The 23339-nt window shown below is 44.7% G+C and overlaps 1 protein-coding gene across 1 annotated transcript in view; it reads left to right on the plus strand.

Moving 5' to 3' along the window:
* The window catches only part of ADAMTS3 (ADAM metallopeptidase with thrombospondin type 1 motif 3), a gene marked incomplete at both ends in the record, with an annotated part of 151262 nt that overhangs the window by 14732 nt on the left and 113191 nt on the right, over nt 1-23339 (plus strand). Inside the window, one exon of the mRNA XM_081333324.1 lies at nt 811-1220. Coding sequence (XP_081189450.1) covers nt 811-1220 — 410 coding nt within the window. The remainder of the gene's footprint in view (nt 1-810; nt 1221-23339) is intronic.

Here is a 23339-nt window from a genome sequence, read left to right on the forward strand (position 1 = left end):
TTGCCGGTGACATTAATCCAGGATACCTGGAACGAAGCTTTGGAGATGGACTCTGTTCACGTTCTTCTACCAGTCCTCTTTTGAATTATGCCTCTGGCCTGTCTTTCATCTCCGACGTTTTATGAAGTGACCATAGAAGGGAATTACTTGTGCAATGCGTTTAGGCGCTTGATTTCTTAAAAATTCTGTGCTGCCTTTGGCCTGCCTAGCAACTATCCCTCCCTTTCTCCAATGGGGAACAATAAACTAATCTTCCTATGGGAGACTAAATTTTGGCTTGTCTATTTGGCTGATTGCAGCGATATCTGGAAGACAAGCCACTGTGGCCTTCTGAAGACCACCTCAGAGGGCAATATAAGACTTTGGAGAGGGTTAGATGTCTTTGAGAGCTACTTTGGTGAGAGGGCTCTGTGCCCTAGACCTGGAAAAGCCAGATTTTAGCTAAGATTAAGCATCCACAGTTTCTACAGAAGGCATTTCATGTATGGTGACAGGATTCCATATTATGTAGGTTTTAGTGATGCTACTCAGGCTGAAGGAAACAAGGCCCGGACAACTTAACAGGGCCAAAACCAAGACTGTCAGTTGCACAAAATTTTGTCCCAAGAATATTTTATGCTTATTGACCAAGGAAGGAAGAATGAATGAATGAATAAAGAAGTAAAGAAAGAAGGAAGGAAAGGAAGGAAGAGGAAGGAGGGAGGGATGGAGGGAGGAAAGGAAAAGAAAAGGAAGGAGGGAGGGAAGGAGGGAGGGAGGGAAGGAATAAGGAATCAACCTATAAATAAATTCTCTCTCTTTTTAAAACAGAAACATCAAAGCACAGCCTGAAACCATATGCCTTAACCATCCCAGTCCGCAGCAGCGCAGATGGAAGCTACATTTCCAACGTTGTTTCCGTAACGCACTCCAGGAGATCCGCAAGGGACGTTTCACCAAGTCCACCCAAGGAACTCTACTTTAATGTATCCGCTTTCGGGAGAGAATTTCACCTCCGACTGAGGTCTAACACTCGTCTAATAGCTCCTGGCGCTGTGGTGGAGTGGTACGAAGATTCCCCCTCGATCTACAACGCAACGGAAGAGGTCCATCAGGATCACGGCAAGGGGGTCGCGGAGAGACTATGGAAGAAGGAATCCCTATGGACCAACTGTGCTTACGTTGGAGATCTGGTGGATGTCGCAGGAGCTTCCGTCGCCGTGAGCAACTGTGATGGCCTGGTAAGACACATATTTTAAAGGAGATGCCGTCCTTCTTGATTATACACCCATGTAGTCCTTGACTTGTAACAGTTCGTATAGTGACCACTCAAAGTTACAAAGGCACTGAAAGAAGAGTAGCTTATGACCATTTTTCACCCTTAACGACCGCTGCAGCATCCTCCCTGGTCACGCGATCAAAATTCAGATGCTTGGCAACTGGCTCGTATTTACGACGGTTGCAGCATCCCAGGGTCATGTCATCCCCTTTTTGCGACCTTTTGACAAGCAAAGTCGGTGGGGAAGCCCAGGATCCCTTTACAACCCTCGTTGTTAACAAGCCCAGTGATTTCCTTAGCCGCCGTGGCAAGAAAGGTGATCACATGAGGCAAAACGTACTTAACAGCTGCCTCGCTGAGCAACGGAAATTTTGGAGCTCAGTGGCGATCACATGTCAAGGACTACCCTGCATTGGTAATAAGGGAGTGAACTTAACTTGGGTGATTTAGAAGCATGTTGGCCGAACCTTGTAAATTTTTATCATTTTCTTTCAAATGGAATCATTTGCGAAGCCATCGGCTTTTTCGTGATCTGAACCGAACAATTGTATCATTTAGTTCAGGGGCAGGCAACCTTGGCTCTTTTATGACTGCTGGACTTCAACTCCCAGAATTCTTGAGCCAGCCAGGCTGAGGGGAAAGGGAGAGGTTTCCAAGCTGAGCCTTGCTGGCTCAGGAATTCTGGGAGTTGAAGTCCACGAGTCATAAAGCAGCCTAGGCCTAGGCCAGGGGTAGGCAACCTTGGCTCTTTTATGACTTGTGGACTTCAACTCCCAGAATTCCTGACCCAGCCATGCTGAGGGGAAAGGGAGAGGTTTCCATGCTTAGCCATGCTGGCTCAGGAATTCTGGGAGTTGAAGTCCACGAGTCATAAAGCAGCCTAGGCCTAGGCCAGGGGTAGGCAACCTTGGCTCTTTTATGACTCATGGACTTCAACTCCCAGAATTCCTGAGCCAGCCATGCTGAGGGGAAAGGGAGAGGTTTCCATGCTTAGCCATGCTGGCTCAGGAATTCTGGGAGTTGAAGTCCACCAGTTATAAAAGAGCCAAGGTTGCCTACTCCTGATTTAGTTCAATCATGGTTATCCTTCTAATCTCAGGCTGAACTTTTTCCGACCTCTTGAGAGACTTTTAACTGAAAATGCTGGGCTCAAGGTCTCTTTTTGGGGGGGGGAGTTGTTTGTTTGTTTGTTTGTTTGTTTGTTTCTAAGGGAAGGCTTTCAGGTAAAGATTCCCAGGAATTTCAGGCAGTGACATAGAGGCTTGGTTCTCTCAGCTGGAATAAACCCAGCATGGGAGTCAGCAATTCCTGGTTGAAGGCATCTCTTGTTGCACGGAGGTTGGGCAGATACAATCTTGAGAGTTTCTGGGTAGCTTCTGCTTTCTTGACCTGGTAATAATAATAATAATAATAATAATAATAATAATAATAATAATAATAATAATAATAATAATAATAATAATAACAACAACAACAACAACAACAACAACAACAACAACAACAACTGTAAAGTCACGTGCTTCACATAGAGACGGACACAGAGCTGGGGTAAAGATGAGTTTATTCTGAACAGAACGAACTGGGGAAACAGGGAAGCCTGGCGTCTATTTGTACCTACCCAGGTGGATGGCATCCAATCAGTTCAAACCTGGGCTTCCTGCCAGTGCAGGTGACAATGGGTGTAGATCCTGGCTTCCCACCAGGCTGACCATGCCTGTGGCTGTCAACAGCTTAAGTCATTAGGCTTATCCTGAGTGAGCAGTCATCGCCCGGAGCTGTCCAGCCCCTCTGCTGATCTGCACCATCAGCCTCCTGCTGTGCTGTCCTTTATGTATGCTGGGAGGCATACACTGCACCAACAATCATCATCATCATCATCATCATCATCATCATCATCATCATCATCATCATCTGAAGAAACAGTGGACCACCTGGTAAGTTGCTGCAAGAAGACCGCACAGACAAGCAGCGGCATGACAAAGTAGCAACAATGGTGCATTGGAAGATCTGCAAGAAATATCATTTGCCTGTAAGCAAGAACTGGTGGGATCATAAAATAGAGAAAGTCATAGAAAATGATAAATTTAAACTGCTCTGGGACTTCAGAATTCAAACAGACAAGCACCTGCCACATAGCACCCCGGACTTAACAATTGTCAGGGCTTTTTTTTCTCATAGAACACTCAGAACAGAGTTCTGGCACCTTTTTTGGATGGAACCTTGTAGGGTAGGCAAGGCGGGTTGTATGACATGTGTGAGTTCCAGCACCTTTTTCTTTTACAAAAAAAGCACTGACAATTGTCGATAAGAAAGACAAAAAAGTCTGGATAGTGGATGTGGCAGTGGCTGGAGACAGAATAGACGAGAAAGAACTGGAGAAGATAACAAAATGCAAAGACCTACAAACAGAAATAGAACGACTGTGGCAAAGGCAAGCAAGGGTGGTACCAATAGTCATAGGCGCCTTGGGTGCAATCCCAAAACAACTGGAGCACCACTTGAACACCGTTGGCATTGACAAATTCGCCATTAGTCAATTGCAAAAGGCGGCCTTACTAGGAACTGCTTCCATCCTGCGACGATATCTGTAACACCATCCAAAATCCACATCTGCCTATCCCAGGTCCTTGGTAAGGACTCGATAGGTAGACAAAAATGCCAAATTCAGTCTGAACATCTGGCTGACTGTGCAAATAATAATAATAATAATAATAATAATAATAATAATAATAATAATAATAATAAGAAGAAGAAGAAGAAGAAGAAGAAGAAGAAGAAGAAGAAGAAGAAGAAGAAGAAGAAGAAGAAGAAGAAGAAGAAGAAGAAGAAGAAGAAGAAGAAGAAGAAGAAGAAGAAGTAGTTGGAAGGGACCTTGGAGGTCATCTAGTCCAACCCCCCTGCTCAGGCAGGAAACCCTATAGCATTTCAGACAAATGGCTGTCCAGCCTCTTAAAAACTTCCAGTGTTGGAGCATTCACCACTTCTGGAGGCAGGTTGTTCCACTGGTTAATTGTTATAACTGTCAGGAAGTTTCTCCTTAGTTCTAGGTTGCTTCTCTCCTTGATTAGTTTCCATCCGTTGCTTCTTCTCCTGCCCTCAGGTGCTTTGCAGAATAGCTTGACTCCCTCTCCTTTGTGGCACCCCCTGAGATACTGAAAGACAGCTATCATGTCCCCCCTCGTCCTTCTCTTCATTAAACTAGATATCCCCAATTCCAGCAACCGTTCCTTGTATGTTTTAGCCTCCAGTCCCCTGATCATCTTTGTTCCTCTTCTCTGTACTCTTTCTAGAGTCTCAACATCTTTACATCGTTTTGACCAAAACTGGATGCAGTATTCCAAGTGTGGCCTTACCAAGGCATTTTAAAGTGGCATTAATACAAGGTCAAATCTGAGAATTGATTTATTTTATTTATATATCAGACATGGGTACCGCCCATCTCACAGCTTCTGAGAATGCAGAACTAGACTAGAAGACCTCCGAAGTCCCTTCCTACTGTTATAATAATGATGATGATGATGATGATGATGATGATGTGCCAAACTTGTAAGTGGAGGCAGAACCTCAAATTTGCTAGAACTGAGTCTGGAGGAGTGTGTCATTCAGTCTGGAAAGCATCTCCTTGAATGGCTGGGTACCACTCTGCTTTTAGGCTATGGGAAGCCAGAAATCAGGTGTATGAAGGTGGAGCTTTCTCAGATCGATCCCTGACCTGTTCTGATTTTTGGAAGCAAGTCACAGTGAACTTTTCACCTCTTAATGATGCTTGAGTGACCATCATGGGTTACAACTGGATTAGAATATAGTGTTCTGTACCAGCCTGCTACCGGCCCTGCAGAAAAGGCAGGGACAACCCCTTTTACAAGAAGGCAAGAGGCTGGAATTATGCCTGCCAAATTTATTGCTACAAAAACAAATAGAACAAGACACGAACCAAGAAACAGGAGCTTTTCAAGCGGTTGCCTTCAGCAAACCAGCCCTCCCACGCATTCCCCCTTAAATACAGTTCAGGGCATGGCTTCTCTCTGCCTCCTTCCGAGGAGCCCCATTGCCTTCCTCTGTTTACTCCTGATTGACTGCCTCCTGCGTCGGGCGTCCTTGAACAGGGCCAGCTGTGGGTCATCCTCATCCATGCTGTCAGGCTCACACAGCTGGGTCTGCGTCGTGACCAGATGAGAGGGGCCTGGCTCAGGGCTCTCATCAAGCTGTCCAATCCCCTCAGCAAGCTCTTCAACATCCCCCTCCTCCTCCTCCTCCTCCTCTGAGTCGTCTGACCCAACTGCCAAACCCACAGGCTGACCCTGAATCACAACATATAGAATAATAGGACTGGAAGGGATCTTGGAGGTCTTCTAGTCCAACCCCCTGCTTGAGCAGGACCTTAAACCATTCCAGACAAACGGTTGTCCAATCTCTTTTTGGAGACCTCCAGTGTTGGAGCATCCACAACTCCTGGAGGCAAGCAGTTCCACTGGTTAATTTTTTTCTGACTGTCAGGAAATTTCTCCTTAGTTCTAGATTGGATCTCACTTTAACGAACTTTTTTTTAAAATCCCATTTATATCCCGCCCTTCTCCGAAGACTCAGGGCGGCTTACAATCTAAGAAGCACAAATCAATGTGCTTAGCAGTAGCCTTCATTCTATGTATATGCCTGCTTATTAGGGCTTTCGCGCCCCGCCCCCCCAAGCGGCATTTTTACAAAGTCAGCTTATTGCCCCCAACAATCTGGGTCCTCATTTTACCTACCTGGGAAGGATGGAAGGCTGAGTCAACCTTGAGCCTGGTGGGACTCGAACCTGCACTAATTGCAGGCAGCTGGTGTTACTTAAGGAGGCATTAGCCCACTGCTCCACCAAGGAACTTCTACCTGTTCTTTCTTGTCCTGCTTAAGACTTATTGTGTCTTGAATTGCTGGGATTTGACAATAAACGAACAAACAAAATAAATTATAAAAATAAACAGAATACATAAATAAATGAGTAAACCAAAATGAGTGGTGATAGCTACAGTCAACTTTGAAAATAATGTTACTCGATCAGGTCATGGAAAAACTTCACCTAAGATTTTCCTTCTTCCAGTAGCCAGTCAGATGTTCTAGGTCCTCTCAAGCAAGGGATGGAGATGTATGCTTCTCTGATCATTGATCATTGTTCCTTTAACTGGGATTTGGAGACATGTTGCTCCCAACCCTTGTTGGGCATAGTAAAATTTGGATGGTAAAAATAAGGACGGTCCATTGTCAACCTCTTTGCTCTTAGAAACACAGAATGGAAGTCACGGTAAAAGCATCTGAGTGTTAAGGCACATTAAGATCTGAAGCCTTGGTTTCTGCTTTGAATATTTTTTGAGCCATCAATTGGCCAGGATGAGATGTAGTGCATTTATAGACAGATCAAAGTAAGCTGGATCTGTGGGATCCTTGCTTTTTTTTCTTTCCAGATGTTTCATTACCAACTAGTGCACTGATGATATTACCCAGTTTGGTAGTAAAACGTCTGCAAGGAAACAACTAAGCTCAGAGAACACTAAAAACCGCACAGTTCATCCCTCAGCTAAAAATGTCCTCTGCTACTGGCTACATCAATTCACCATCTGGTGAAAGGACTGGAAAAGAAAGAGTTATAAGCTTCACCCAGCCAGGTATTTTTTTTACTGGAGAACGTTTACATTACTTTTTTTTAAAAAAAAAACATGGTACCCTCCAGATGTGATGAGACTATGTAATCCCCAATTTTCCCAGCCTAATGCAAGCTAGACTCCTGGGAGTTCTAGCTCCTTGCCAACATATCTGGACAGCATCCATGGAAGCTATGATACAAGTTTGGGGATTTGAAAGTAAGACGGGACTGGAAGGTCAGGCTCTTTCCAAAATGGACTGGAAGCCAAATTCCATCGAAATTGAACTTTTGCATGCAACCGCTTGCTCTGCAGACGTGTGAAGAGGCCGAGAAGGCTGGAGCGAACAGTGTGGGACCTGTGGCAAGGTGATTAGATCCATGCTAGAGTTCAGTCTCTGGAATCATTATGGATCTGTTTCTGGATAGACGCTGTTCCTTGCGCATAAGTCTGATTTCTTCCTTCCTTTCCTTTTTCACCATTCTCATTCCTATAGTTGGAAAAGATCCCGAACAGTCTGTGCCAAGTCCACCTCATTTTTTCTGAGAAAGCACTCTCAAATGTTGAAAGAGACGGCCTTGAGCTGGCCTCTTTTGCAGCCTTTCCCAGATGTTGCAACCTCTGCTAGGAAGAAGACCTCTTGGGGTGCAGGGAATCAACCCTGGCAAAATCAGCAAAACCGACTCTTGAACAGAATACAGGCATTATTATTATTATTATTATTATTATTATTATTATTATTATTATTATTATTATTATTATTATTATTATTATTATTTAGCGTATGATGAGAACGTGATAAAAGAGAAATAAACATACCGGTATATACCCAATCCATGGAGATTCTCAAGTCATCCAGGTCATGGTTACAATGGCACTGGAAAAAAAGGGACTTATGTCCGTTTTTCACACTTACGACCCAAGTTGCCGCCTTCCCTGTGGTCATGTGATCAAAATTCGGACACCTGGAAACTGACCCATATTTATAATTGTTGCAGTGTCCCAGGATTATGTGATCCTCTTTTGCAACCTTCTGACAAGCAAAGTCAATGGGAGAAGCCAGATTTGTTTAACAGCCGTATTGCTAACTTAAGAGCTGCAGTGATTCACTTAACGACTGTGTCCAGAAAAGTGGCAAAATGGGGAAAAACCCATGTAACAAGTGTCTCCCTTAGCAACAGAAATGTTAGGCGCAGTTGTGCTCGTACATCAAGGGCTACCTGTAAAGGCTGGATAAAATTTCTAGTAAAATAAAAATAAAGAGGTCTCCATAGCAGCAGAGATTGGGAGGGAAGTTAGTTTCAAATGGAAAAAAAAATCTCCTTCCTCCTACTTTTTATAGCTAGCATGTTTATCTCTTCTTCCCTCAGTATATTCCCCCACCCCATAATCAACTGCGCTGCAAAGTGGAATTAGCAGGCGAAGTTTTGTATTTTTTCCTATGAGTGTAATAAATCTGCTGTGATAAAAAATCACACACACACAATAATTCATTTATTTCCCCTCCTGCCATATAATCTGGTTTTATTATGATGGAGTACGATCTGGGGAAAAGTGCTTTTGGCAATGGGAAATTAGACGTTTTTCAGGTGGTTTCGTTCATTTTCCTTCCCTTGTTTCCAAGAAGGGATGAATGAAAAAATCAGTGACTCCCCTGATAAAATCCAGAAAATTTATGTATGTCTGAGAAAGAATCAATGTACCGGGCTAATGATGAGAGAATAATACATAACATATTAACAGACCTTATAGTCTAAAAATGGCCTTTTCCAATACTGACATTTTAAGCTACGCTCAGATATAAGACTGTTTCCAACAGGAACATTTTTAACCAGCAGAAACTTTGCTTTGTCGAGAAGGTAAATATGAACCTGAATTTGAAAGAGATGCTCATATAATTTGGAAATTATATTCAGTAACCCTTTATTGCATGGTTAGCCACAAAATGAAATGAACAAATTAACACCTTTGGGAAGTTAGGAGACATAATTTCTGGGTTTTATATATCAAATCAGATTTAGAAACTGCCCATTTCAGTCCCAAAGTAACTCTGTTTTTATTTATTTCTTTATCAAATTTTTATAATTATTCCTCTCTCTCAGAAAGGGATTTTGATTGATGTGCAAGTAAAAAACTAGGAAAGCAGCAAAACAGTATATGGCATTTACATTTTAAAAGGCAAGGATGGATTAAAAGTTAATATTAAAAGTTTGGCTCTTTTGTTTTCCAGTTGCTAACAGGATCACAAGAGTGGGTTACAGAACCTGTGCAGATTTACTCATGCCGATGAGGCACACTTAGAAAATATAATCCATCTTTATTTACTTTTTCTTAATAAGATTAATATTTCACCCAATATACTGTACTACTCTCTCCTTCTATTTTACCCCCCATATTAGGTGGGTTGGGTCAAGAGATAATGTGATGGCTAACAGTCCACTTCTGAGCTTTGGTAACTTAAGTGGAGACTGGAATCTGGATTTTTCTGACATTAAATCATTCTTTTCACTTGGTCTGACTTATAAAAGTATTAATGTCAATTATATTGTTAATACTATAGAATTAGGACTTCTAGTCTAACCCCTGCCCAAGACAGGAGTCTTTAAACCATCCTGGACAATTAGTTGTCCAATCTTTTCTTGAAGACCTCCACTAATGGAGCACCCACAACTTCTGAAGGCAAGCTGTTCCACTGATTTATTGTTCTTACTGTCAGGAAATTCCTCCTTATTTCTAAGTTGGATCTTCCTCTAATGAGTTTCCACCCATTGCTTCTTGTCCTGCACTCAGGTACTATGGAGAGTAAATTAAGGCCTTCTTCCCTGTGACAGCTCTTCAAGTATTGGCAGATGCTAGCATGTCTCCCCTGAGCCTTCTCTTCATTAAGCTAAACACACAAGCTTCCCTTAATCATTCATCATATGATTTAGCCTCCAGATTATACGATGAGCAGCTAAGGAAACTAGGTACTTGTTAAGATATTTAAATTTAGTAGCTGGAGCAGCAGAATAGGACAACTTATCACAGCCAACTTGCTGCAGAACAACTCGCCACCACCAATGGGCCGTGGGACAACGCGCTGCGGGACAATTTTAACAATTCAGTTCAATTCTTTAAAATAAATAAAAACATATTTTAATGTCTGCCGTTCCCATTTCATTCTGTCCCTCCTTTTGCATCCTTTCTTTAATGATTCTGTTCCACTATTTCTTTGATATTAGTGTAACTCTTGTCCCATGGTGAGTTGGTCCATGGCTAGTTGGCTGTGGCAAATTGGCCGTGGTGAATTGGCCGTGGTGAGTTGGCTGTGACAAATTGTCACGGATCCCTGGAGCAGTGGGGTTGTGCAGTCAGCCCGAACACACAGTTGTGGTTGATTGGTAGCAGAATGCTGGCTCCTGCGTGAGGCAATCTGCGCTGTGATTGGTTGCTGTGGGTGTGGAGCGGGAATTTTCCTTTTTTCCCGCCTTTTTCTTCTGTGTGCACTGTGTGCTCCGTGATTTACCTCATGATGCTCCTGACTATCTAGTTTGCTTTATGTATACTGTAGTTGTAAACTATATTTATTTATATAAAACTACAAGTTTCTCTCAATGCCTCTGACTTAATTTGGACACCGGCTGCGCAATTCTCTGACAGTATTTTTTTTTAAAAAAACCTATTTCATTGAAGCATTGGAAACCATTTTTTCTTATCCCTGATAATCATTCATAGTGTTATTTTTTTCCCCCATTGAAAAGTGCATCCTGAAAGTGGTTGCAGTGTTGTTCAAAGGAATCTCTTTGTGGGGTCCTACTCCAGGGTGTGTAAGTAGTTTGGAGGTTTCTGGAGTGACTCCGTTCTACATATGTTCAACTAATCATCTCAACCCAAATTAAAATATTTGCATAGTTCTTCCAGTCGTTGGGAAGGAGATGACACAAACTATTGTGCTAATCAAACAAATGCAGATCAGATGCAAGGAATAGGATCCTTTCCTAAAGCTCTCATCTGGAGAGACAGATGTTGGCTGGATTCTTGCAAGATTTCTTATTCAGTTACTGAATAAGCCCACTCTCTGAGCTTGCATTACAACTAGTCAGAATAACAGAATAACAGAATTGGAAGGGACCTTGGAGGTCTTCTAGTCCAACCCCCTGCTCAAGCAGGAAATCCTATAACATTTCAGACATAACTTCTCAACTTGCAACTTGCAACCTCGGCTCTTTTATGACTCATGGACTTCAACTCCCAGAATTCCTGAGTCAGCATAGGACTGGGAGTTGAAGTCCATGAGTCATAAAAGAGCCAAGGTTGCCTAGTGACTGAAGATACATCAGCGCTGAAAAAAAGTGACTTATGGCCATTTTTCACGCAACCATTGCAAGATCTCTTTTATTGACAGTTGCAGTGTCCCAGGGTCACACAATTACCATTTGTAATGGGTTTCCAAAAAACAAAATCAATGGAGGAAGGCAGATTCAATTAACGACTGCATGATTCACTTAATAACTGCACTGAGCTGCATAATAACTGTGTGTGTGGGGGGGGGAAGGATGTAAAATGGGGCAAAAGTCACTCCTAACAACTGCCTTGTTTAGCAACAGAAACATGGGCTCAATTATGGTCATAAGCTGAGGACTACCTGTATACATTGAATGATAAACACAGTGCTAGGCTGCATTAACAGAGGGATAGAATCAGGATCACGTGAAGTGTTGATACCACTTTACAATGCCTTGGTAAGGCCACACTTGGAATATGGCATCCAGTTTTGGTCACCACGATGTAAAAAAGATGTTGAGACTCTACAAAGAGTGCAGAGAAGAGCAACAAAGATGATCAGGGGACTGGAGGCTAAAACATATAAGGAACGGTTGCTGCAATTGGGTGTGTCAAGGTTAATGAAGAGAAGGACGAGGGGGGGACATGATAGCAGTCTTCCAATATCTCAGGGGCTGCCCCAAAGAAGAGGGAGTCAAGCTATTCTCCAAAGTGCCTGAAGGCAGGACAAGAAGCAACGGATGGAAACTAGTCAAGGAGAGAAGCAACCTGGAACTAAGGAGAAACTTCCTGACAGTTAGAACAATTAACCAGTGGAACAACCTGCCTCCAGAAGCTGTGAATGCTCCAACACTGGAAGTTTTTAAGAAGAGACTGGATAGCCATTTGTCTGAAATGGTATAGGGTTTCCTGCCTGAGCAGGGGGTTGGACTAGATGACCTCCAAGGCCCCTTCCAACTCTGCTATTCTATTCTGTTCTGTTCTGTTCTGTTCTGTTCTGTTCTATTCTATTCTGAAAACACAGATTGGGTGTCTATAGATTGCTGATCTACAACTTGTCACCAAGATTAAAATAAAACAGATCTTTCAATGATTTGCAAATGTGGCGGGTGAAGAGTGGATACATGGCAACTCCAGATGTGACAGTGGCCACTCCACCTTTCAACCCACAGCTGGCAAATCTTCTCTCCTTAGACCAGGAGTGTCAAACTCAATTTCATTGAGGGCCGCATCAGCATTGCGGTTTCCCTCAGGGGGCCGGGTGGGTATGGCCAGGGTGGGCGTGGCCTACTGGGTGGGTGTGGCTAGAGTGCGTATGGCCTACTGGGTGGGCGTGGCCAGCTTTACATCATTCGTGTCAAGGGTGCCTATGGGGGCCTTGGCAGGAGTGGGACAGATCTGAGGGTCTCTGGCAGAAGGAGGGTCTCTGGGTCAGGGCCAAGGCAGTGGGGGCCGTTCCCTCACTGTTACCAGGTTGGCTTCGCGGGCCACATGAAACCACTTGGTGGGCCGGACCTGGCCCCCGGGCCTTGTGTTTGACATGTCTGCCTTAGACGCTGGTGGACTTTATCCCATCAGACGTGGCCTCTGACGTTGTTGAGGCCATGACTTTGTGGACAATCTAACACCAAGAGATGGAGGAGAATAGATTTTTCCAGCTTTGCCATAGATCTATCAGATGAAAAAACATCTCTGTCGCATTTCCTATGCCCCAGATGATTCAGTCAAATTGAAGTGAATGCAGCTAGTCCTCAACTTTCAACAATTCATTTAGTGGCCATTCAAAGTTACAATGGCACTCTCAAAAGTGATTTATGACCATTTTTCACACTTATGACCGTTGCAGCTTCCCCACAGCGTCAAAATTGCTTGGCAACCTACTCATATTTATGACGATTGCAGGTGTCCAAAGATCATAGGATCCCCTTTTGCGACCTTCTGACAAGCAAAGTCAATGGGGGGGGGGAGCAAGATTCACTTAACAACTGTGTTAATAACTTAACAATGGCAGTCATCCACTTAATAATGGTGGCAAGAAAGGTCATAAAACGAGGCAAAATTCACTTCACAAATGTTTCGCTTAGCAACAGAAATTTTGGGCTCAATTGTTGTAAGTCAAGGACTAACTGCATTTTATTTGGCCGAGTGTGATTAGACACACAAGGAATTTGTCTCTGGTACAGAAGCACTGGTACATGCAAAGAAACAGAATAATAATAATAATAATACCGATAAAAGGGGACAGTAAATAACATAATAAGAAGGATAAATAATAATAGTGCATCCACAGTATATGACATTAGACAGCACGGATGACACAAGGGGAAAATCTTTTTCTGAGGCTAGTTGTTTTGGCATGTAATGCCCTATATCAGCATCCCAAGGAGAGGAGTTGAAAAGTTTATGTCCAGGTTGTGACAGGACCTGCAGATATCTACTCAGATCTCCTTCTGACCTGTGCAATATCCAGGTCTTCTATGGAAGGCAAGCTGGTTGACGGTTGCTGGAATTGGGTATGTCTGGTTTAATGAAGAGAAGGACGAGGGGGGACATGATAGCAGTCTTCCAGTATCTCAGGGGCTGCCACAAAGGAGCCAAGCTATTCTCCAAAGCTCCAGAAGGCAGGACAAGAAGCAATGGATGGAAACTCATCAAGGAGAGAAGCAACCTAGAACTAAGGAGAAACTTCCTGACAACGAGAACAATTAATTAGTGGAACGACTTGCCTCCAGAAGGGGTGAATGCTCCAGCACTGGAGGTTTTTAAGAAGAGGCTGGATGGCCATTTGTCTGAGATGATATAGGGTTTCCAGCCTGAGCAGGGGGTTGGACTAGATGACCTGCAAGGTCCCCTTCCAACTCTGTCGTTCTGTTCTGTTCTGGCCTTCGTGCAGTCTTCACGATCTGTTGGAGTCCGTGCCTGTCCTGTTTCATTGCTGTATCAAATCAGAGAGTGGGTCCCCAAAGAAGCATTTTTAAGACCTCAGCTGAGCAGAGTTGCAGAGTTTCCTCTGCAGGCTGGCCCTCCCGCATCCAACTGTGGATAAAAAAAAAAAAAGCACAGGTGTCATGCTTGGCCAACACCTCCCCTCCCCACCTTTAAAGCGACCCACAGCTCCATCCCTTCCAGCAATGGAATTAGGCGGGGGGGGGGGGGAAACCATCACCGACTTACTACAGAGATGTTTTGATGAGAGCAGCCAGGGGCAAAAAGCAGTTTCTTTCAGCTTCTCTTTTCCCCTCTCTGTAAATCGGGCAGTGTTCAGGGTGACTCTGACAGGTTTTGGGTTTTTTTCATCTCGGGGCTTAAAAAAAAAAAAAGCCAGCGGCAGGTATGTTGTGACGCAGGTTTCGCACAGCCATTGAACCCGATCACACCTTAAACCAACAGAGCGGGAGAAAGGGGACTGTGTCTCTCTGGCCCTCGAGAGTGTGCGTGTGTGTTTTTTTAGGTCGGGGCAGCCGTAGTTTTTATAAAAGCCCGTTTTTTATGTCCACTCTTTGACAAGTTCAAGGCCGGAGGGCTGTCTGCAGAGAGGGCTGCTGTCTCTGCGCCAAGCCTCTTACGTTGGACCCCCACCAATTTCTTCACCTCCCTGCCTATTTGTCTTGGCGGGTCAACAGGAGTTACTATCCCTGAAGCCTCAGCCCTTGGACTGATGGAACCCAGAGGTTTTCCTCCTTTTTCAGCGCAGCTATTTAGAGGGGCCAAAGGCGTGGCAATAGCCATAGCCATAGCACTTAGACTTACACGTCTCTTCATAGTGCTTTACAAGCCTTATCCGAGTGGTTTACAACAGGGCTTCTCAACCTTTTCACCCTTTGTACCACTTTTAGGATATGGCAACATCCGAGTACCACCAGTCGCCTAGCAAGGTGTCAAAAACCTGATGATCAAAAAAAAAAAAAAAAGAAAAAGAAAAAGAAAGAAAGAAAGAAAAAAGCGACGAAGTACACGTACTCCTCGACTTACAACATTTCGCTTAGCGACTGTTCGAAGTTACAATGGCACTGAAAAAAGTGCCCCCCAAGCCACAGCCGAGCAAGGCACCTGCCTGCCCGCCCAGCGGTGCTCTTTCTTCAGTCTGAGGTTTTCATTGTTGTGAGCGTTTCTGTTGAGGATTGGCAGCAGGGGTGGGGTGGGGTGGGGTGTTTGGTTTTTATGCTGCAACATTCCAGCTGATCGGCGCTTCTTCTGAGCTCAGCAGAAGCGCCGGGATCAGCGCCGAGCTCCAGCTGGATCCTGGAGCTGATCCTGGCACTTCCGCTGAGCCCTGACAGCCCTGCAGCTCCAGCCGTCTCTCGCTCAGGCTTGTGCGGTGCTGCCACCGGTTCAGCTCATTCCCCTCCCCCGCTACCACTTTTCTAGGATGGTGGCGTACCACCTGGCAAGTGCCAAAGTACCACAGGTGGTACCCGTACCACTGGTTGAAAAGCCTTGGTTTACAGAGTCAGCCTATTGACCCCCCAACAATCTGGGTCCTCGTTTTACCCACCTCAGAAGGACGGAAGGCTGAGTCCACCTCGAGCCGGTGAGAGTCGAACGACGATCCAGTCAGGATCGAACTCCTGGCAGTGGGCGGAATGAGCTGGCAACACTGCATTCTAACTACCGAGTTTGCCGCAGCTTAGAAAGCAATAGTTAGAGCACTTAGATTTATATACTGCTTCACAGCGCTTTACTGCCCTCTTCAAGCGGTTTACAGAGTCAGCCTATTGACCCCCAACAAACTGGGTCCTCATTTTACTGACCTTGGAAGGATGGAAGGCTGAGTCAACCTCGAGCCAGTGAGAATCGAACGACGATCCAATCAGGATCGAACTCCTGGAAGTGGGCAGAATTAGCTGGCAATACTGCATTCTAACTACCGAGCTTGCCGCAGCTTAGAAAGCAATAGTTAGAGCACTTGGCACTATATCCTGCTTTACAGACCTCTCTAAGCGGTTTACAGAGTCAGCCTATTGGCCCTCAACAATCTGGGTCCTCATTTTACTGACCTCGGAAGGCTCAGTCAACCTTGATCCGATCAGGATCGAACTTCGAACAGTGGGCAGGATTAGCTGGCAATACTGCACTCTAACTAGTTACATTGCTAGAACACTTAGACTTATATCCTGCTTTACAGTCCTCTCCAAGCGATTTGCAGACTCAGCATATTGCCCTCAACAATCTGGGTCCTCATTTTATTGGGAGGGATAGAAGGCTGAGTCAACCTTGAGCCGGTCAGGATCGAACCGCTAGCAGTGGGCAGAGTTAACCTGCAATACTGCATCCCAACCACTGCGCCGCCAGGGCTCTGTGGACATGATCCTTTACTGGTAGTCCTCAAGTTATGACCACAATTGGGACTGGAATTTCCATCTCTAAGCAAGGCGGGTAATTAAGTGACTCCTGATTTTCCATTGCTGATTTTCCATTGCTAAACAAGGCAGTTGTTAACTGAGTCACGACTGATTTTTAGGGCCGTTTTTGCCACGGTTATTAAGGGAACCACTGTGACAGTTAAGTGAATCATGTAATTGTTAAGCAAATCCAGCTTCACCTGTTGCTTTGGCTTGTCAAAAGCCAGCTGGCGGTCATGTGACCTGGGGGGGTGTCTGCAACTGTTATAAACCAAGTGCCCAAATTTTGATCATGTGACTGTGTGGGTTTGTGTGCTGCAATGGTCGTAAGTGCGAGGACTAGATGTAAGACCCTTTTTCCAGTGCCGCTGTAATTTTGAACGGTCGCTAAACAAGTGGTTGTAAGTTAAGGATTACCTGTAGTGCAAATCCAGAAAATAGGCTTGTTCAGTAACCAGATTAGAAATCCTGCAAGAATCCAGCCAATCGAGACGGCAAGATTTAGCAAAAAGATCTCATATGTTGCATCCGGCTGGCACTCTCGCGCTTCGCCAAGCATCTTGTTCAAATGCTTTGTACAGCCCCGTGAATTGTACCCTGGGTGAACCTGTTGTAATTACCTGCGCCAGTGTGAACTTGGCATGTTCAGTTAGTTACAGCTGAGCTATTGCGCGAACCCAGAAAGTACGTATTTTCAGTAAACAGGAGAAGTGGGTTCTTGTGAACACAGCCGGAGAAAACTTGAGCAACAGCAAGGAGGAAGACTTGCTGAACGTGGTGAACGTGGTTCCTGAAACGTGGTTTGCTGAACGTGGTTTGCTGAACATGGTTGCAGACGGAGCTTTTAATGGTTCAATGATAGCAATAGCACTTTAGGCTTATATACCACTTCACAATACTTTACAGCTCTCTCTAAGCGGTTTACAGAGTCAGGATATTGCCCCCAACAATCTGGGTCCTCATTTTACCAACCTCAGCAGGATGGAAGGCTTAGCTCAGGGCTTTTCAACCAGTGGTACGGGTACCACCTGTGGTACATTGGCACCTGGCAGGTGGTACGCGACCATCCTAGAAAAGTGATAGCGGGGGAGGGGAATGAGCTGAACCATTGGCAGCACTGCACAAGCCTGAGCGAGAGACGGCTGGAGCTGCAGGGCTGTCAGGGCTCAGCGGAAGAGCCAGGATCAGCACCAGGATCCAGCTGGAGCTCGGCACTGATCCTGGCGCTTCCGCTGAGCCTAGAAGAAGCACCGATCAGCTGGAATGTTGCAGCATCTCCCGGGTCTTGTGATTTACATTCAGAAGCTTGGCAACTGATTCATATTTATGATGGTCACAGTGTCCCAGGGTCATGTGAAGTGACCACAACCTGCTGCAACCCCCCAGCAGACGGGGGGGGGGAAAATAAAAACCAAACACCCCCCACCCCACCCCCGCTGCCAATCCTCAACAGAAATGCTCACAACAATGAAAACCTCGGACAAGAGGAAGAGCGCCGCCGGGCGGGCAGGCAGGTGTCTTGCTCGGCTGTGGCTTGGGTGGGGGCACTTTTTTCAGTGCCATTGTAACTGAACAGTCACTAAGCAAAATGTTGTAAGTTGAGGACTACCTGTACTTCATCACTTTTTTCCTTTTTTTTTTTTTGGTCATCAAATTTTTGACACCTTGCTAGGCGACTGGTGGTACTTGGATGTTGCCATATCCTAAAAGTGGTACAATGGGTGAAAAGGTTGAAAAGCCCTGGCTTAGTTAATCTTGAGCCCGTCAGGATCGAACTCCTGGAGTGAGCAGTGAGCTAGCCTGCAGTACTTCATTCTAACCACCGCGCCACCAGGGCTTTTAATGATCCTCCATAGCTTAGGACCGTGGTGGCGAACCTATGGCACGGGTGCCACAGGTGGCACGCAGAGCCCTCTCTGTGGGCACACACACCATCGGCCCAGTCCTAGGCCTTCAGCTGGGTTTTATAAAACCTTTTTGCTTTAGGTCTCCGCTGTCGTGTGCAAAAAAACCCAGGTTCAATCAATCAATCAATTTCAACTTCTCGCGGGGAAAAAAACACCCCTGCAAAGTTGAAATTGATTGATTGAACTTTTTATTCCCAACCAGTCTGCTGTTACCAATGCAGCCACGCCCACCCAATGGGTCACGCCCATCCAATGGGCCACGCCCACCCAGCACCCGATAATACATAAGTGGGTTTTGGGTTGCAGTTTGGGCACCCGGTCTCTAAAAGGTTCGCCATCACTGGCTTAGGAGAAAAGAAGATTACGGCTGTGCAGTGCTTGGGATTATTAAAGCAGCTGCATCCATTTTCCAGAATTGCACAGCTGCTACAGATTCTTAAGCATCTAACCTCCCGCGTTAAGCAAACAGAACAAACAAGATGCACCTGGATTTCTGGGCAGACCCTGATTGTAAACCTACAGGTAGTCTCAACATACGGCCATCCCTTTAGTGACCATTCAAAGTTACAACTGCAATTTAAAAAAAGTCACTTGTGGCCGTTTTTCACATCTGCAAAACCACTACAGCATCTCCCTGGTAATGTAATAGAAATTCAGACATGTCTTGATGATGGTGGCAGTGTCCCGGGGGTCATGTGATCAGCTGTTGTGCTTCTGACAAGCAGAATTAATGGGGAAGCCAGATTCACTTAACCACCGTGTTACTAACTTTAACAGTTGCAACGATTCACTTAACAACTGTGGCAAAAAATGTCATAAAATGGGACAAACTCACTTAACAACTGCTTTGTTGAACAATAGAAATTTTGGCTCAGTTGTGGTATGACGAGAACAATCGTACCTGTTCATCTTCACTCATGTAAGGTATAAGATTGACTTATACCTACCATAATCAAGACACAGCCTCTTTCTCATCCTTCCTCCCCGCCCCCCCCCCAAAGAGTTTCAAATGCTCTGTTTCCTTCCTGGTCATCCCAGATCCCACTAGTGATTCCACCACACTTAAGCACCATTGGGGCACGGAGTTTGATACATCTCTCATCCGTAGTGGGACAATAATTTAAACTGTGATAAATCAATGGGATGGATTAACAGGGATTTGCTATATGGCTTCCCAAATGTGACAATTTTCCAGTTCGAGTTGTCGTGGATTAAATCTCGGTCTTCCTGTATGTTAAGCAGTGACGGGCCACCCAAATCCTGACACCAGATGTAGTTCCACGCCCTTGAAGTCATCCGAAGTCGGGTGTGAGTCCAAAGATGCTCTGTGTTTTATGAATTGCAAATTTCCAACAGATGCTTCGCTTGAATGATGCTTTGGGCAAAGTAGCATTTCTCCATGCTTCGGTAAAATGAAATGAAGTTGCTGATTTGCTGGGTTTGCATTAGTTCCAGAGCTACCTTGAGCATGTGTGGTGAGAAACAAGTCTCTGAAACAGAAGCAGTGCTCCTTGGAAGATGACTCACACCACTTTCTGGATAGAGAGGATCACTTTTTTGAAAGAGGGGTCAAAGAGGCCATCTTCATTAAAATTGAACAGTCCTCTCTCAACAGAAGGGGGAGGGATAAGATACTACCCATCTCTTGTCTACCACACAGCCCTTTCAGCAATTCCACAACCAATTGCACCCTGATTCAGGTGACTCGGAACGCACAGATAAACCCGAGTGATCTCAACTATTCGCCATGTGTTTTAAGATAAGATGATAAGATGATAAGATGATAAGATGATATGATATGATATGATATGATATGATATGATATGATATGATATGATAAGATAAGATAAGATAAGATAAGATAAGATAAGATAAGATAAGATAAGATAAGATAAGATAAGATAAGATAAGATAACCTTTATTGTCATTTTTTTAAACTGTGGGCACAACGGCACATATCAAAAATGAAATTTAGTTGCCCGCTCTCAAAGTGAAACGCATACATGACACACAGCTAAAACATACCGTATACAACTTAGGTACAGACCCGCACCCCTACATATACATAACAATAAAATATTAAATACTGTCCATCTTGAATTTATAACGGAAGGAGGAAACTTGAGAGTTCACAAGGTTAATGCTGTATAGAACGAAACTATGGCTGAATCTGGATGTTCTGCTTCGGATACCACGAAGCCCCCTCCTCCCAGAAGGTAACAAGGAAAACATGTCGTGGGGAGGATGTGTGATGTCCCAGATAATCTTACGGACCCTGTTCAAACAACGCTTCTGTGCTACGTCCGGGATGGGAGGGAGGGAACTGCCAATGATCTTTTCTGCTGTCCTCACCACTCTCTGCAGTGCCTTCCTGTCTGAAGCAGGGATGCTTCCAAACCAGACTGTGATGCTTTATGACAGGATGCTCTCTATCATCCCTCTGTAGAAAGTGGTTAGGACAGGGGAAGGAAGATGTGCTTTTCTCATGCGACGCAGAAAATGCAGGCACTGCTGTGCCCGCTTCACCAGTTTCTCACTGTTGAGCGACCAAGCCAGCCTACTTGTTAACTGCACACCCACACCCACTTGTCAGCCTCCAGTCCCCTAATCATTTTTGATGCTCTTCTTTGCACTCTTTCCAGAGTTGATGTCCCAACGTTTGGTTTTATTGCTTTGAAGGTAGTTTTCTTAAGGTCAGAATGCACAGCAGACTTCAAGTGCTGTGTTACCAGCCCTGGCTAAAAGCAGTAATACAAGCCCTCTCTCTTGCTTGAGAAACAATCCCTTATTCCCCTCTCCAGAGTGGAAGAGAACTGGCTTTCTTCCCAGCTGCCTTTTTACTGTGAAATCCATCAGGGTGGATTCTTATTTCAGTGAAATAATCAATGCAGGCTGTGACCTCTGAATGGGATTTTTTCTTTTCTTTCCTGCTGCACCAAACCGTGTCTTCTTGAAGAAGAAGCACAGCCAGACGAACTGGTTCTACTTTATTGTAATCAGTTTAATTACTTTATTGATTTATGAACGGATTCTACTTTATTCATTGCAAAGATGCTTAGGGGACTGGAGGCTAAAACATACAAAGGGATGAGTAGGTCTAGGCCAGGGGTAGGCAACCTTGGCTCTTTTCTGACTCGTGGACTTCAACTCCCAGAATTCCTGAGCCAGCATGGCTCAGCCTGGAAACCTCTCCCTTTTCCCTCAGTGTGGCTGGCTCAGGAATTCTGGGAGTTGAAGTCCACGAGTCATGAAGGGGCCTAGGCCTAGGCCAGGGTTAGGCAACCTTGGCTCTTTTATGACTCGTGGACTTCAACTCCCAGAATTCCTGAGCCGACATGGGGAATTATAGTCCCTTCATGACTCGTGGACTTCAACTCCCAGAATTCCTGAGCCAGCATGGCTCAGCTTGGAAACCTCTCCCTTTTCCCTCAGCATGGCTGGCTCAGGAATTCTGGGAGTTGAAGTCCACGAGTCATGAAGGGGCCTAGGCCTAGGCCAGGGTTAGGCAACCTTGGCTCTTTTATGACTCGTGGACTTCAACTCCCAGAATTCCTGACCCAGCATGGCTCAGCTTGGAAACCTCTCCTTTTCCCCTCAGCATGGCTGGCTCAGGAATTCTGGGAGATGAAGTCTACTGAAAAGTAGGAACTAGGGGTGACATGATAGCAGTCTTCCAATATTTGAGGGGCTATGACAAAGAAGAGGGGCACAACTTATTCTCCAAAGCACCTGAAGGCAAAAGAAGAAGTAATGGATGGAAATTTATCAAAGAGAGATCCAACCTAGAAATTAAGGCGACATTTCCTGAGACTGAAAATAGTTAAACAGTGGAACGGCTTGCCTCCAGATGTTGTGGATGCTCTATCACTGGAGGTTTTTAAGGACAGCTGTTTATCCAGAATGGAGTAGGACCTCCTGCTTGGGAAGGGGGTTATATAATAATAATAATAATAATAATAATAATAATAATAATAATAATAATAATAATAATAATAATAATAATAATAATAATAATAATAATAATAATAATAATAATAATAATAATAAAAAAGTTGGAAGGGACCTTGGAGGTCATCTAGTCCAACCCCCTGCTCAGGCAGGAAACCTTATACCATTTCAGGCAAATGGCTGTCCAGTCTCTTCTTAAAAACCTCCAGTGTTGGAGCATTCACCACCTCTGGAGGCAGGTTGTTCCACCGGTTAATTGTTCTAACTGTCAGGAAGTTTCTCCTTAGTTCTAGGTTGCTTCTCTCCTTGACTAGTTTCCATCCGTTGCTTCTTGTCCTGCTTTCAGGTGCTTTGGAGAATGGCTTGACTCCCTCTTCTTTGTGGTAGCCCCTGAGATATTGGAACACTGCTATCATGTCACCCCTCACCCTTCTCTTCATTAAACTACACATACCCAATTCCAGCAACCGTTCCCTATATGTTTTAGCCTCCAGCCCCCTAATCATCTTGGTTGCTCTTCTCTGTACCCTTTCTAGAGTCTCGACATCTTTTTTACATCGTGGTGACCAAAACTGGATGCAGTATTCCAGGTGTGGCCTTACCAAAGCATTGTAGAGTGGTATTAATACTTCACTTGATCTTGATTCTATCCCTCTGTTAATGCAGCCTAGCACTGTGTTGGCTTTTTTGGCAGCTGCAGCACACTGCTGGCTCATATTGAAGTGATTGTCTAAGACTCTGAGATCCCTCTCACAGTTACTACTATTGAGCAAGGTACCACCTATACTATATCTATGCATTTGATTTTTCCTGCCTAAGTGTAGAACCTTACTTTTTTCACCATTGAATTTCATTTTGTTAGATTGTGCCCAGTGTTCGAGTCTGTCCAGATCCTTCTGTATCTTAAGCCTATCTTCTGGAGTATTGGCTATTCCTGCCAGCTTGGTGTCATCTGCAAATTTGATGAGTTCCCCATCTATCCCCTCGTCCAAATCATTAATGA

The sequence above is a fragment of the Vipera berus genome (genome assembly GCF_964194415.1).
Source record: "Vipera berus genome assembly, chromosome: 7".
Taxonomy (NCBI): Eukaryota; Metazoa; Chordata; class Lepidosauria; order Squamata; family Viperidae; genus Vipera; species Vipera berus.